This window comes from Puma concolor, chromosome D3 (assembly GCF_028749965.1).
Source record: "Puma concolor isolate L17-30 chromosome D3, mPumCon1.1.hap2, whole genome shotgun sequence".
NCBI classification, from domain to species: domain Eukaryota; kingdom Metazoa; phylum Chordata; class Mammalia; order Carnivora; family Felidae; genus Puma; species Puma concolor.
This window is the reverse complement of record NC_141678.1, coordinates 16,453,459-16,469,133: the sequence shown is the minus strand read 5'-3', so window position 1 is coordinate 16,469,133 and position 15,675 is coordinate 16,453,459. Positions and strand designations below refer to the sequence as shown.

The window sequence follows — 15,675 nt, the reverse complement described above, 5'->3', positions numbered from 1 at the left end:
GATTCTTCCCCAGGATGGCTGGAGGGGAGATGTGGGGTGTGCGGGGAGGTGGGGGGAAGGGGGCCCTGCACCCTGTGGCCTGGTGAGGCTGGCCTCATGGCCTCATGGCCTCATGACCTCACGCTTGGTGCCAGGGTGGGAAAGCCCAGGGGGAGCCTGGGGATGGCGCCGCACCCTGCTCCTCTGCTCTGCTTCATCTCTCTCCCTCCTTTCTTCTTCCCAGGTCGTCTTCCCTCCTGGCTCCCCTGTTCCCCTGAGAAGAACCTTCTCTGTTCTGGCTTCTCCTCCTCCTGTCCCTTTGCTCCAGCAGCGTAAAGACTCCTCGGCCAGCAGCCCTTCTCCCTCACCCAGCCTGCCCGCCCCCTCCTCCCTGGGGCCCTCCGCTCTTGCCCGAGGTTCCCCTGGGGACTTGAGTGCTGTGGCAGGGCTGCAGGAGGAGGGTGTGAAGGGCCCCACCCCTCCCCCTCCTGTACCCCAAACTTGGAGGTCCGTGGGCTGCCAGACCGACGAGGACCCGCTCTTCCCCCCGATGCAGGCAGGCCTCCCTGTCCCCGTTCTGCTGCCTGGGCCTTGTCCCTCCCCTGCACACTTGCAGGCCCCCCCCCCCCCCCCACACACACATACCCTGTGGCACACTCCCCCATCCCCGCCCCTGTGCACACGTCAGGACAGTACCACAGTCCTTCCGTAGACCTCGCTTTGACCCGGGACCCTCTCTTAATCTGCCGTTCACTCTCCCAGCCCTTTGATGTCATCTGTCCTCTTGCTCCCCGGTGGGGCTTCTCTCTGCCTGTTCCTTCCTGATGTCCCTTGGTCCTGCCCCACCCTCCTCTGAGCAAGCCATTCCCAGAAGGGAAAGCAAGCCTTCTCTCCCTCCAGCCCCTAGACCAGTATCTGGAAGGCCTCTTTGCTCCTGGCCCCAGTCACCTTCCTTTCCTGTGTCTGTGCCTTTAGCTGGCTCACCTTTCTCCCCTTCTTCACGTCTGCCTGGGCCATCCTTCTCTAGACTTTTCCTCCTTATTTTGGTACTTCCAGTTGGGGGGTGGGGGCGGGATCTCTTATCTCTCTTAGATTCCCTTTTGTGAAATGGTCCAATTCCAAGATCTCTTTTTCTTTCTTCCTTAATTAAAAACAATTTTCTTGTCCTCGTTTCCTCCCCTACCCAAGATCCAGGGCCTGGAACAGATTGCGGATGGAGAAGCATGGGCGGCCGGCTGGCCTCCGAACGGCAGGCAGAGCAGTCCCGAAGGGCAGGACGAGGGAGGGGTCAGTGCTGAGGCTGGGGGCCTAGGGTCCTGCTTGCCCATTTTCTGGACGTTGGTCAGGCCGGTGGGGTGCCTTGAACCCCTGTGACCACCAGGATCTCTTGTGGATGCCATTCCCACCCTCTGGGCTCTGGAGGCCCTGGAAGAGGTGGCCCTGCTTGCCTCTATCAGCCCAAATGTCCAGGAGGGAGAAACTCCCCCAGTGCCGCGGTGCTGCAGACGTCGTCCCCAAGCCTGGAAGTCCTGACCACCTCTCTCCCTGTCTCCACAGTTCATGGCCCAGGGGAAGACAGGGAGCAGCTCTCCCCCTGGGGGGCCTCCAAAGCCTGGAAGCCAGCTGGATAGTATGCTGGGGAGCCTGCAGTCTGACCTGAACAAACTGGGGGTCGCCACGGTTGCCAAAGGGGTCTGCGGGGCCTGCAAGAAGCCCATTGCTGGGCAGGTGATGAACGTCGAGGTGGAGAGGGGAGGGAGCCGCAGGTGGTCGGACCTCTGCTCCTCAGGGGAGGGTGCTCCGCGGCAGGCCAGGGCCCGGAGCCGTGTTCTGCCTCCTTCCTCAGGTTGTGACCGCCATGGGAAAGACGTGGCACCCGGAGCACTTTGTCTGCACCCACTGCCAAGAGGAGATCGGATCCCGGAACTTCTTTGAGCGGGATGGGCAGCCCTACTGTGAAAAGGACTATCACAACCTCTTCTCTCCACGCTGCTACTACTGCAACGGTCCCATCCTGGATGTGAGTCCCTGTGGCGTGGCGGGAGGGCAGCCGTGCTGGCACATTTCTTCTTCGCTATAGTTCGTGCCATCTGATGCTCAGGTCACTCCTATGCTCGAGCTCACACAGCCAGGAAACGGTGGGGCTGGGATTCAAGCGCAGGCTGGATTCGGGGCCCCTCTGCCTCCCTTCCACCTCCATCCCAGATTCCCTCTGGGGAAGCTCCCAGGAGTTTGGAGCTCCACCCTGATAAGTGGAGTGGCATGCTGGTGCCCTCACTCTCCTGCTGTGTGATGTTTAGGGAAACGCTCAACCTCTCTGAGACTGTTTCTTTTCTTATAAGATGGGGGTCACAGTACAACCTGTGACCTTAACCTTACCATGTGAAGATTCAGGAGAGAGAGTGTGTTGGGCATGTCATTTCCTTCAGTGAATTGGAATTCCCGGTAGTAATCCAAGCACAGTGAGGAGAGACTTCATCTCTGGATGGGCTGGGGGGTGGGAGGGTCTTGCCTGTGAGTTTCCACTGTGGAATCTGTCCAGTGGGTTGGCAACTGGGCTCTGGGCCCACACTTTGCTTTCACAGAAAGTGGTGACAGCCCTGGACCGGACGTGGCACCCCGAGCACTTCTTCTGCGCCCAGTGTGGAGCCTTCTTTGGTCCCGAAGGTACGACTGGCAGGCAGGCCACCTTGCTGCCCCTCCTTCTGCCCCCAACCCCATCCCCAGCACTGGGGAGGCAGGGGCAGGAGACTTTGCTGATGTGAGAGTCAGGGTGGCTTCTCCTTTGGAAGCCCTAACTCTGCCCCCCAAACCCCTGCTCCTCAGGGTTCCATGAGAAAGACGGCAAGGCCTACTGCCGGAAGGATTACTTTGACATGTTCGCGCCCAAGTGTGGTGGCTGTGCCCGGGCCATCCTGGAGAACTACATCTCGGCCCTCAACACTCTCTGGCATCCCGAGTGCTTTGTGTGCCGGGTAGGGAGCCCCCTGGCCTACTTGTCTGGAGGGAGCTGGGAGCGGGCAGTGGGGAGAGAAGGCCACCCCTCCGCCCCCCGTGATGCTCTCTGGATCTAACTTGGGCGTCATTAAAGAGGTAGCAGATAGAGGGTACAGTTCCCAGGTCCAGTGGATCCTGGGCCAGAGCTCATACTGAGGCGGGGAGAAACCAAGAGGAGTAAGGTAGACATGTCCCCAAGCCTTGTCCTGTGTGGTGGGCGGCCCTGGCACTGGTCACGTTCGGTAGAAGGGCACGTGAGAATTAAATGAGATCAAGCATTTAGCAGCCTCAGTGGAAATATTGGGCCATGGTCTCCAAACTGCATTCTGGAGGTAATGGGGGTCCACAGATGTTAGAGATCCAGCAAGGGCTTTCAGACCAGATAAGTTTGGAAAACACTGCTCACTGCAACACTTCTCAGTGCCTTTGACACCCAAGTGTGCAGGTAGGTTTCTGGGCACAATGTTAAAGCCACTTGCCCAGGAGCCCAGTAAGACCTGTGTTTGAATCCAGGCCCTGCAACTTAGTAGATGTGTGACTGTAGGCAAGTCACTGAACTTCTAGGTCTCAGTTGCCTCCTCTGTTGGGAGAATCCAGTGAGCGTTTGGTGCAGCACGTGGCACATAGGAAACGCTCAGCAAGGGGGAGTCATGACCTTGACGGACTTCTGCCCATGCCAGTGGCAGATGTCCCAGCCTGAGCCCCCTTTCCTGTGCCCCACCCCCCTCTTCTGCCTGGCAGGAGTGCTTCACGCCCTTCGTCAACGGCAGCTTCTTCGAGCACGATGGGCAGCCCTACTGTGAGGTGCACTACCACGAGCGGCGAGGCTCACTGTGCTCTGGCTGCCAGAAGCCCATCACGGGCCGCTGCATCACCGCCATGGCCAAGAAGTTCCATCCGGAGCACTTCGTCTGTGCCTTCTGCCTCAAGCAGCTCAACAAGGGCACCTTCAAGGAGCAGAACGACAAGCCTTACTGTCAGAACTGCTTCCTCAAGCTCTTCTGCTAGGCACCCTTCATGGCCCCCCCTGCCCTGGCCCAGCCACCCCCCCTCCCCCCGCAACTGCTACTGTGACCCAGAGGCCTTGCCCAGGGGTGAAGGGGCAAACCTGATCGAAACTGGAACCCGTGTCCTCGGCTGGTGCAGGATGGCAAGAGGGCCCACTCTTCTTTCCCCTGCCAGAGCCTCTGGGCTTTCCTCCACCTGCAGCCCCCTCCCAGGCTGCCGACTCTTCGTCCTCCCTGGACGTGTGTCCCCACCAACCCGCCTGGCCATGCCAGCACCCGACACTGGAGCCATCTCTTACTCATGTTTTGGCAGTGGAGCCAGGGGGAAGGGCAGGCAGGGTCTGATGGGGTCTTTTTTTTATCCTTCTTACCCCGTCCCGACCTGATTATCCTTGTCCTGAGAGTATTGGGGGACACCCAGCTCCCTTCAGACAATGCCAGCATAAATCTATCTACCCAAGGGTGGAAGTGGTCAAGGGGCCACCCAGAAGGTTTCTTGTGCTCCTCCTGTCCTTCCAGTCTCCCCAGGCCTGGGCAACTGCCCCCTGCTCCCCCCATCCCCCCATAACTGCTCTGGTTCTACTGAGAGAGGCCTCTTCAGCAATAATGTTTTATAGTCACTTCCTCCGTCTCCGGGACGGCGCGAGGTGGGGAGTTTTGCCCCGTGCCTGGACACTGTACCGACTTTGATAGATTTCTACACTGAGGTTTGAATTCATATCGTCTTGAGTTGCTTTTACTTCTCTATACAAAATGATTTTGAAGAGATTTTAAAGATGTCCCCTTTTGTACTCTCCTCCTCCATGGCCACTTGTCCTGTTGGTGACAATGGCCGTGGCATGGCATTTGCCTTGTACTGAGGGCTTGGGGTGGGGAAGCAATTTGTATTTTATTTTTTCTTAGCACAAGCAGGTGAATTCGGAGCAGCTCTCTGACTCCCCTTCCTTAACTTCACAGCTCACCAGGACTGTTTTATATAAACTGCTGTATTTTAAAACCCCTTCCTTACTACCTGGGCCAGCAAGCTCTTAACTGAAACTGGCCTTAGGGTGTCTTGCCCTTTGGGGCCTAGAGTTCTGAACCTCATCTGTCCTGTTCCTGAGGGGGGATAAGGGGAAAGTACACTTTGGGGGTGCTGCTTCCTGTCTGAGTAAGCCATCAGGAGCATCTGCTCCCCTGTGAACTTTTTGGCAGCAAAGAGAACCTGCCGAACATTCTCGGCCTCCTCACTGCTTCTCTCTGGCTTTTTCTTCTGCCTTCTCAGGAAAGCTGGTATCTGATTTTGACCATTGGTCTTGTTGATTCCACTGGGCCCCGTATTTCCCCAAATTTCCCCTGCCCTCCCTGGAGACTGGAGGTCTGGGGAAAAGGGCCCAAAAATTTTTGCAAGGGGGCCTGATAGGACTCCAGGCAGAGGGGACAGGATCCTGCTAAAGCAGTAGGAAGCCCTCAGAGCTCTGTCCCCCAAGGATGAAACAGGAACAGGCAAGCCTGGCGTTCCAGGTCCGCAGAAGGGGTCCCGGCGGGGGTCTAACGTGAAGATGATCCAGACCACTCCACTAGCTTCATAGCAAAGACTGAGTGTGCCGGGGTCTCAGAAGAGGGTCCCCCTCCTTTGAGACAGGGCTAGGAGCAACCCCAGTCTGGGAGGTCAGCCAGGCCCCTCCAAAGGTCTGATGTCTCCACTTCCACCCATAGGCCTTATTGCTCTGTTTACAGTGACTGGCCCCAGGGCCCCTCCCTTAGGGGTACTGGGGTTTCTGGGGTCTACCTTCTGGGGCAATGGTTATTTGAGGATTTTATTTTATTTTTTTTTTCTCTGTAAACTTTTAACCTGGCTTTTCCCCATTTCAATTTCTGTGACTTATGCCAATAAAATTTGCCATTATTTTCACCTATGCCTATGCCTAGTGCCTTTTCTTGGTGAGGAAGATCCTGTCTGAGGTAACAATTTAGTGCCAGAAAAGAGACCAAGCCCTCCGCGGATTCATGGAGACCATAGTATGAGAGTAACTCAGTGATGTTCCCCTACTTGAGGAAAAAAGCCCCCGGAACAGATGGGATCCCTGCGTGAGCTTGGCTCTTAGCAGTTGGTGAGGAAAAGCAGGGAGAGCAGTGCTGTTGGGCCCTGCATGGATCAGGCCCTGCCTTAGTTTTGCTGTAGATTCCCTGAAGGGCATCCTCACATGGGGTCTGTGGGTGGCCTCACACTCATTTACAGATAAGGGAAGGGGTTCAGAGAGAACTGACGTGCACAACACAATTCTCTGAGTGAGCCCAGAGGCAGGATGTGAACCCAGGGCTTGCCTCTGCCTTGGTTCCTGCTTTGACCAGATGTAGCCCCCACCGCCGCCGGACTTGCTGGCTGGAGCGGAGTGGGGTGGGAACCTTCCCAGCAGAAGTTGGTGGACTTACAGTTGAGGATGGGTCTCTAGTGCTCTCCGGTGGTCATATCCATACTTGCATGCTTCCTTCCTGGTCTGAGCCAGAATTCCAGTCCTGGGCCCTAGGAGCTTCCTGGATAGCTTTGTTCCCCTAGCTGCTTCGGAATTTACATGTTCTCTCCAATGCGTTTCCAAAAAGCAGCATGTTGAATTCTAGTTGGAATCTTGATTGACCATTTCACAGAGAGCTCAAATGGAAATTATCTTCAACTGTTACCCAAAAGGTAATGGTGGTTTATTCCTCCAGACCATGTTGGATTTATTTATAGAAATGTATATGGCTCACTTTACTGTAATTTGCTTTCTCACTGATTTGCTTTTTCACTCAACTGTACTTTGTGAGTATTTTCCCGTGTCAATAAATATAGATCTGCATCATTTTTAATGGCTTCATGATATTCCATTATATTGATGTACTACAATTAGAGATGATATTTATATCATCAGAGCCAGGATGTCCTTGGAAAGGTACCATATGAGTATGTACATACACGGAAAAGTATAGGTTAGGGAGAAACAGCCTCAGGGTTTGGAGGGGACTGTATAGCATTATGAGGCCCATGGGCTTTGAACTTGCTCCTAGATTTCAGTTCCAAAGCCATTGGGGTTGTTGGGTTTTTGGTTTTGTTTTGTTTTGTTTTGTTTTGTTTTCTAAATATTTATTTATTTTTGAGAGAGAGGGAGTATGTGCACATGAGGGGGAAGGGGCAGAAAGGGACAGAGGATCTGAAGCAGGCTCCCTGTTGACAGCAGCAAGCCAGATGTGGGGCTCGAACTTGTGAACCTGGAGATCATGACCTGAGACCAAGTTGGATGCTAACCCTACTGAGCCATCCAGGCGCCCCGCCCCACACCCCAAGCCATTGTTTACTGGTTGAAGGACTTGGGCAAGTTGTTTAACCTCTGTGAATTTTCTCACCAATAAATGGAATTACTAATACTGTACCTCCTCAGGGAATTGTTGCAAAGATTCACAGCAGTAATGTGCACAAAGTACTTAGCCCAATGCTGAGCATGCAGTAATACATTGTCATTAGAAAGGGAGCTTGGCAGTAATTGACTCCAACAGTCCTCTAAACAGCTGGTTGTCAGAGGCACTAGGAAACTTTGAAACAAAAATACAGGAATTTGTAACTTGGCCATGTGAAAAGAGTGAAGATAGAAACATGCTTCCGCCCTAGGATCTAAGCTCAATCATTACAAAAAAACAAAAAACTATGGATATAGCACAAGTGTTCAAATAAGTGTTGAGGGCATCAGGGTGGCTAAGTCGGCTGAGTGTCCAACTCCTCCTGATATCGGCTCAGGTCATGATCCCAGGGTCATGGGATGGAGCCCAGCATGGGGCTGTGTGCTGAGGCTGGAGCCTGGTTAAGATTCTCTTTCTCACCCTCTGTCCCTCCCCTGCGTGCGCGCCCTCTCTCTCTTTCTCAAAATAAATAAATAAACATTCAAATAAGTGTTGAATGAATGTATAATAAAATAAACTAGTATTTAGTGACTTCCTCCTACATTCCAGGGATTGTTGTTAAGATATGTGTTACATATCTCATTTAATCCTCATAGCAACTCTTTCTAGAATGTAGATACTTGATTATCCCCATTTTACAGCTAAGGAAAGGGAAACAGGGTCAGTAAGGTGAAATCACTTCCTAAGATGACATAGTTAGCAAGTGGTAAGGGTAAGAAGGGTAAGGGTAAGTGATGAAGGGTATGGGTCCAGGTCTTCTGACTGCAAAATTTGCATTCATTCATTCAACAAATATTTATTATATGCTTGCTATGTGCCAGACATAAGATAAACGTCTCTGCTTTGTGGGGCCTGCATTCTTGTGGGGAGAGACAGACAACTAACAACGTAATAAGTTACATACTGTGTTATAAAGTCTAAGTGCTAAAAAACAAAACAAAAAGCAGACAAAAGGTGTAAGTGCTACCAAAGAAAAAAAAATAGAACAGAGTAAGGAAGGAGTGGGGGTGGTGGTAGTGGATTTTGGGGGTAATTTTAAATAGGGTCATCAGCGTAGGCCTCCTTGAGTGCATGATATCTGAGCCAAGACTTGGAGTTGTTACTTCTGTGGATACCAGCAAGGAGCCTTCTAAGAAGAGGGACTAGCTACTACTGCAAAACCATAAAGTGGGAGCATGCTCTGGAAAAACAGGGAAGAGCATAGTCTGGTGGAAGCGAATGAGTCAGTAGGAAAATAAATTATAGGAGGGTAGGTCCAGAGCAGATCATGCAGGACCTTGTAGGGAGTTTTAAGTTTTAGGCTTTTACTCTGAGGGAAATGGGAAGGCTTTGAGGAGTTTTGAGCGGATGAGAAATGATCTAACTTAAGTTTTAAAAGATTCCTCTGTTTTGGTAGGGAGAAGAAGAAACTGTAGACAAGAGACTATGCTGTTTCTAAAGCATATGCAATTATTTCTTAGCTCCACATCGTACTGTTAATTTGCGATTTGGCTAGGTGGCAGGAAAAAACTTGAACGCTCCGTTTGCAAGCTCTAGTTCCCACACACAAGCAGCTCCAGCCCAGCAGAGGGCAGCCGCTTTGACAGAGCGCCTCCAGACACCCGGCAGCGCCTTTCTTAACCACTTTATTTAAAGAAGGCTTTCCTTTGGCTGGAGTGGCAGCAATATCATCCAATGCCGATCTACACTAGTTGTGCGTCACCAGACGGGCGGCGGCACCAGCCAATAGCCGGGGACGTTGTCCGCGTCTTCTGATTGGCCGCTTCATTCACATATAAAAGGTGTGCGCCGGCGCACGCCCCTCCTCTTTCCAGGCGTCCTCGTGAGAGGTTCGTATGGGTCCTGGGGTAGTGTCGGGCACCGGCGGCGGGAAGGAAGGATGGGGGGTGTTTGTGGGGTCCTGGTGGGGGACAGGGTCCGGGCCCGTCTGGGCTGGGGCCTTGGAGGTGGCTTGCGCTCCCCGAGGGGTCGCAACGGTGATGGCGGCGGCAGCCCCAGCTCGGGCTGGCGGGCGCTCACGCGTGGCCTGCCCTGCGTAGGCCTTGTGTTTGGAGTCCGGCAAGGCCATGGGGATGGGTGTCGGGGCGGAGGGTTGCCTGAGCTCCTCTCTTTCCTCAGTGACATCGTCTTTAAACCCTGCGTGGCAATCCCTGACGCACCGCCGTGATGCCCAGGGAAGACAGGGCGACCTGGAAGTCCAACTACTTCCTTAAGATCATCGTAAGTGCGGGGTGGGTCGCGATCGCGCATTATGCTGCTTGGGCCTTGGGCACCAATAGGGACGATCAGCTGTCATGTGCTGAGTACTTCCTTGGTGCCAGCTACTAAATGACCATTTTAGGAAAGTCTCATTTAATTTCCACAGTTTGTGGAGATCTACCCGCCCTCCCTAACCGCCCCCCCCCCCCCTTTCAGATAAACGGGTTCAGGCAGGTTAATTGGCTCCTAAGATGACAGCATTCATATTCTGGTCTGTCTGGCTTACAAATAGCACTCATCGTGGTTTTGCGCTTCTGCCTCCATTTTGTAACGAATGAGGCAATGAATAAATCATTATAAAGTGGCAACTTGTTGCATATTTAGGTCTTGTCAGTCAAGATACCAAACACCTTGCAGGTGTATTCTATTGGGTGCTCTTGAGGTGGGTCTTTCCGGAAACCCAGACCATGCTGTTGGCATTAGGCTGCCTTGTGGAGCTTAATCTAGTCTCCCCTGTTAATCTTGGAAGTTTTCAGACATACAGAGAACTTAAAAGAATTGTCTAGGAATCACACATCTACAACCTAGATTATGCAAGTGACGTTTTGTTGTATTTGTTTTGTCTTGTTTAAAATGCTGCAAGCCTAGTCTTACTTGGAATGTTTTTTTCTGTTGATGCAGCCATTTAATGGATAGAAACATGCCTCATAACTGGGGAAAAATTAAAAATGAATGCTACAATAAAATTTGGGGATTGAACGTAGAGACCTAATCTTCACTGTACATATTCAGGGTACAGATTGACAAATCTGTCAGTTTTACAACTCAGGTGGCTCCTGGTGGAAGAAATTGTCCCAGTTTCTGAATCGTTTCGAAAGCATAGAAGGAAGGAAGGGAGATGGAAGTCAGTGATCGTGGGATTTGGTTTCTCTTGCTATTTTTCTCTTTTCCTCCTGCTAAACATCGTTCGTTTCTGGCTTGTTTTTATAGCAACTTTTGGACGATTATCCAAAATGCTTCATTGTGGGAGCAGACAACGTAGGTTCCAAGCAGATGCAGCAGATCCGCATGTCCCTCCGCGGGAAGGCTGTCGTGCTGATGGGCAAGAACACCATGATGCGCAAGGCCATCCGAGGGCATCTGGAGAACAACCCAGCTCTGGAGAAGTCAGTTAATTCATTTGGGCATCTTTGTCTTCCCTTCTCGGTGCCCTTCTCCTTTTCCCTGGAGAAGGATGGTGCTGAAAGGTGACGGTTTTCTGTAAACTTCTCTTTGCAGACTGTTGCCTCATATCCGGGGGAATGTGGGCTTTGTGTTCACCAAGGAGGACCTCACTGAGATCAGGGACATGCTGCTGGCTAATAAGGTAAGGGGAGAATTGGGTTGGCTAAAGAGATCTTGTCGTTAACTTTGGCTCCTTGAAAGCAAAATTGACCGTACTCAACTTGTATTTGTGGAGAGAAGACTTCTCATTACTGTTTTCGTTCAGGTGCCAGCTGCTGCTCGTGCTGGTGCCATAGCCCCATGTGAAGTCACTGTGCCAGCCCAGAACACTGGTCTGGGGCCCGAGAAGACTTCCTTCTTCCAGGCTTTAGGCATCACCACTAAGATCTCCAGGGGCACCATTGAAATCCTGGTGAGTGGGCTTGGCTTGCTAGTGCAAGTAAGTGGGGGCTTGGTTGCTGTGGACCTGCTGGTTGTCTAGGTGTTAACTGCTAATCCTACCTTGTTCTTCAGAGTGATGTGCAGCTGATTAAGACTGGAGACAAAGTGGGAGCCAGCGAAGCCACACTGTTGAACATGCTGAACATCTCCCCCTTCTCCTTTGGGCTGATCATCCAGCAGGTGTTTGACAATGGCAGCATCTACAACCCTGAAGTGCTTGACATCACAGAGGAGACCCTGCATTCTCGCTTCCTGGAGGTACATGCTGTCCATGTCAGGCCCTTGGTACATTAATGGTTGAGAGCTTCAGCTGCAGTCTGAAGCTACTTGTCATACTGGCTATGTAGCTGCAACTGGCTGTGTAACCAGAGACAGATACTTTGTTTACTTCAGTTTCCTCGTCTGTAGACCAGCAATAATAATACAAGATTATTGAAGGATTCGGTGAATTAATGAGTATAAAGCCATCTAACAGCACTGGTCACAGAGTGAGGACCATAATTCTAGGGTCTGCAATAAGTCATGAGATTTTGCATAGAGTCATGAGTCAAAGGAGAAATGAGAAAAATGAGGACAGTGTAATACACGTGTTGCTAGAATCCTGTTTGGGAAGGACTTGACTTTTTGTGGAAACATCTTGCTTAGTTTTTGCCATTAAAATATTTTTTTAATTGATGAATAAGATGAAAGGAAGATGGAATTCCTTTTTTTTTTTGGACAAATGAAAAAATTGGAATTATATAAACCATTAACTGTTTGCTTGGAGATCTCACTAGTGGATGAAATTAAGGTGGAATTGGCTCAACATTTTTTTGTAACAGTTGAATGCTTAACTGTTCAGATTTTCACAAAATGGTGACTTTTTAAGTAAATGCCTTCATTATGGTATAGGAAATACTCATGTTGGGAATAGGGGTAAAAGCATTTGTAAATGACTGGATCTGAATTGCCCTGCCAGAAGCATTTAGTACGAGGTGAAGTGTCTGTGTGAAGCGAAGATGCTGACTTAGCAAGTTTTGTCTGCTGTTGAACTTTGCTTGGACCTCATGGTCTTGTCTATAAGATATCTCCCTTGAAATGTAATTTTTCTCTCCCTCCATAGGGTGTTCGCAATGTTGCCAGTGTATGTCTGCAGATAGGTTACCCGACTGTTGCATCAGTGCCCCATTCTATCATCAATGGATATAAGCGGGTCCTGGCTTTGTCTGTGGAGACCGATTATACCTTCCCACTTGCTGAAAAGGTAAAAACCCACTAGGACCACAGGGGGCCTAATGGAGGATAAATGGACGACAGTCTGCTGAGTTGTGCTTCAATTGTATTTTAGAAAGTAGATACTTTTTTTTTTTTTTTTTTGAGAGAGAGGGCGTACGTGAGCAAAGGGCAGAGAGAGAGGGAGAGAATCTCACGAGGGGCAGAGAGGGAGAAATGGGGCTCACCTGAAGCAGGGCTTGAGTTCACTCAGTGTGGGGCTCGAATTCACAAAACATGACCTAAGCCGGGGTCAGATGCTTAACTGAATGAGCACCCAGGCACCACCAAAGCAGATACATTTTTTTAAGAGTATACTTAAGAAGTTGGGGGGCAGCGGAGGTGTATCCTTGACTTTAGAGACCCAAAGAAGGGCTAGTTAGTTGAGGGCTAAGGGCTGGGCCTAAACTCACCAGGCCATAGCCAAGCTGTCTTGCTTGATCACTTCCAGGGAAGGTTTCCATGGCTTAGAAGTTACTGGCCATTTAACTAGAACTGAGGGGTTGTGGGTAGTAGGGATTGTGGATGACCATTTTGATCATGAACTTTTCCCCTTGCTTCAGGTCAAGGCCTTCTTGGCTGATCCATCTGCATTTGTGGCTGCTGCCCCCGTGGCCGCTGCCACCACTGCTGCACCTGCTGCTGCTGCAGCCCCAGCCAAGGTTGAAGCAAAGGAAGAGTCGGAGGAATCAGATGAGGATATGGGATTTGGTCTCTTTGACTAATCACCAAAAGCAACCAATTCAGCCAGCTTTATTTGTGAAACAAGGAAATAAAGGCTTACTTCTCTTAAAATTTGTCTCTGGACTCTTCCATTTTGTGCATTTTGAGGTTCACAGTGCTGTATACTAGAAACTAGAGCCATGGTAAATAGTAGAGCTTTATTTGAGGGTGGTGACATTTTGTTTTTTTTTAATTTACATCCAAATTAGTGTATAGTGCAACAATGATTTCAGGAGTAGATTCCTTGATGCCCCTTACCCATTTAGCCCATCCCCCCCCCACACCCCCTCCAGTAACCCTCTGTTTGGTTTCCATATTTATGAGTCTCATATTTTGTCCCCCTCCCTGTTTTTATATTATTTTTGTTTCCCTTTCCTTATGTTCATCTGTTTTGTCTCTTAAAGTCTTCCTATGAGTGAAGTCATATGATATTTGTCTTTCTCTAATTTCACTTAGCATAATACCATCCAGTTCCATCCATGTAGTTGCAAATGGCAAGATTTCATTCTTGTGATTGCTGAGTAATCACTGTATGTATGTATGTATATATATATATATATATATATATATATATACACCACATCATCTTTATCCATTCATCCATTGATGGACACTTGGGTTCCTTCCATACTTTGGCTATTGTCGATAGTGCTGCTGTAAACGTTGGGGTGCACGTGTCCCTTCAAAACAGCACACCTGTATCCATTGGATAAATACCTAGTAGTGCAATTGCTGGGTTGTAGGGTAGTTCTATTTTTAGTTTTTTGAGGAACCTCCATACTGTTTTCCAGAGTGGCTGCACCAGCTTGCATTCCCAATTTTATTTTTTAAATAGTTTGAGAGAGATCATGAACAGAGGGGGCAGAGAATCCCAAGTCCTGACATGGGGCCCAAAGTCCTGAACTGTGAGATCATGGCCTGAGCTGAAGTCAGACACTTAAACTAAGTCACCCAAGTGCCCCAAGGTTTTATTTTACTTTTTATTTTTTAAGAATGCTTATTTTTGAGGAAGAGCACGAGTGGGGTAAGGGCAGAGAGGGAGACACAATTCAAAGCAAGCTCCAGGCTCAGCTGTCAGCAGAGAGCCCCATGTGAGGCTCGAACTCCTGAACTGAGAGATCATGAGCTGAGCTCAAGTCAGACACTCAAGTGACTGAGCCATTCAGGTGCTCCTACAAGATTTTATTAAGTAATCTTTACACCCAGCTTGGGTCTCAAAAGTCACAACTTGAGATCAGGAGTCTTAACGCTCCACCAACAGGGCCAGCCAAGCACCCCTAACTGTATTTTTATTATACCAGAATCATTTCCATGCCCATCTGGCCACTAGCCTGGGTGCCTCTAAGATAACTTTCAGTAGGTGTAGTGTCCGTTGAGATACTGGCAGTGTTTTTCTTTCTTTTTTTTAAAAAAATTTTTTGGGGTACCTGGGTGGCGCAGTCGGTTAAGCGTCCGACTTCAGCCAGGTCACGATCTTGCGGTCCGTGAGTTCGAGCCCCGCGTCAGGCTCTGGGCTGATGGCTCAGAGCCTGGAAGCCTGTTTCCGATTCTGTGTCTCCCTCTCTCTCTGCCCCTCCCCCGTTCATGCTCTGTCTCTCTCTGTCCCCCAAAAAATAAACGTTGAAAAAAAAATTAAAAAAAAATTTTTTTTAATGTTTATTTTTGAGACAGAGAGAGAGCATGAAGGGGGGAGGGTCAGAGAGAGACAGAGACACAGAATCTGAAACAGGCTCCAGGCTCTGAGCTGTCAGCACAGAGCCCAATGCAGGGGCTTGAACTCACAAACCATGAGATCGTGACCTGAGCCAAAGTCGGTCACCCAACTGACTGAACCACCCGGGCGCCCCACTGGCAGTGTTTTTCAAACTAGGTGGTGATCCAATTCATGATGAGTAGGTAGTGTCTAAAGAGATAAAACATGATTGCTGAAAGGGTAGGTTACAAATCTACTGTACAAATCCTCGTTACAAATCTGTACTGGATCATGATGTAAACGTATTTTAAAGTTTGAACGCCATTACTGATAACAGGCTAATAGAGGGCCAACAACTAAACTGGGCAGACCCCATTCACTAAACTGTATTAGAGTTGGCCAATCTACACGGAAAATTTAGAAAACGCCCCATGGACCACGAGGCCCTGTTCCTACCTTCAGTATCCCACCCACCCTTTGGCTCCCAGCCTGGAACCAGGTTCACCCTGGGCAGGCGCCTCACATCTCCTGAATACTTCCCTGGCCTACGTTGTTCACTAACTCCTACATTGTCCGCCACTGGGTTACAAACTCAGGATACTAGTTTACTGTCTCACTTTTACCTAGTTCAGTTCTGCCATTTAGGAAACTTTCTTCAAAGAGTGTGGTCTTTACTGGATAAAGACCCACGTTGGGGAGTCCAGGCAGGACCTGCCGACTTAAAGGGGGTTGGAGGCCTCACCGCCT

General features: G+C 50.0%; 2 protein-coding genes across 6 annotated transcripts in view; both read left to right on the top strand.

Moving 5' to 3' along the window:
• The window catches only part of PXN (paxillin), a 47,807-nt gene extending 41,926 nt beyond the window's left edge, over positions 1-5,881 (top strand). For 3 of the 5 annotated variants that reach the window (XM_086681835.1, XM_086681837.1, XM_086681836.1), the window contains 7 exons: positions 224-535; positions 1,168-1,266; positions 1,537-1,707; positions 1,826-1,999; positions 2,565-2,646; positions 2,806-2,954; positions 3,718-5,881. In XM_086681835.1, the coding sequence (XP_086537961.1) occupies positions 224-535; positions 1,168-1,266; positions 1,537-1,707; positions 1,826-1,999; positions 2,565-2,646; positions 2,806-2,954; positions 3,718-3,984 (1,254 nt within the window). In that variant the 3' untranslated portion in view covers positions 3,985-5,881. The remainder of the gene's footprint in view (positions 1-223; positions 536-1,167; positions 1,267-1,536; positions 1,708-1,825; positions 2,000-2,564; positions 2,647-2,805; positions 2,955-3,717) is intronic. The other 2 variants (XM_086681838.1, XM_086681839.1) reach the window with 2 other exon arrangements.
• Positions 5,882-9,124: 3,243 nt separating this feature from the next.
• On the top strand, positions 9,125-13,307 carry RPLP0 (ribosomal protein lateral stalk subunit P0). Its single transcript, XM_025933308.2, has 8 exons — positions 9,125-9,226; positions 9,516-9,617; positions 10,587-10,762; positions 10,875-10,962; positions 11,086-11,232; positions 11,334-11,519; positions 12,364-12,504; positions 13,076-13,307. Exons 2-8 carry the CDS (start codon positions 9,564-9,566, stop codon positions 13,235-13,237), a joined length of 954 nt encoding a protein of 317 aa, XP_025789093.1. The 5' UTR covers positions 9,125-9,226; positions 9,516-9,563; the 3' UTR covers positions 13,238-13,307.
• The last annotated feature ends 2,368 nt before the right edge of the window (positions 13,308-15,675 follow it).

Coding starts and splice junctions, on each gene's coding strand:
- RPLP0 (XM_025933308.2), top strand. CDS start 9,564: ATGCCCAGGGAAGACAGGGCGACCTGGAAGTCCAACTACTTCCTTAAG. Junction 10,963..11,085: donor ACATGCTGCTGGCTAATAAG/GTAAGGGGAGAA, acceptor GTTTTCGTTCAG/GTGCCAGCTGCTGCTCGTGC. Junction 12,505..13,075: donor CCTTCCCACTTGCTGAAAAG/GTAAAAACCCAC, acceptor CCCTTGCTTCAG/GTCAAGGCCTTCTTGGCTGA.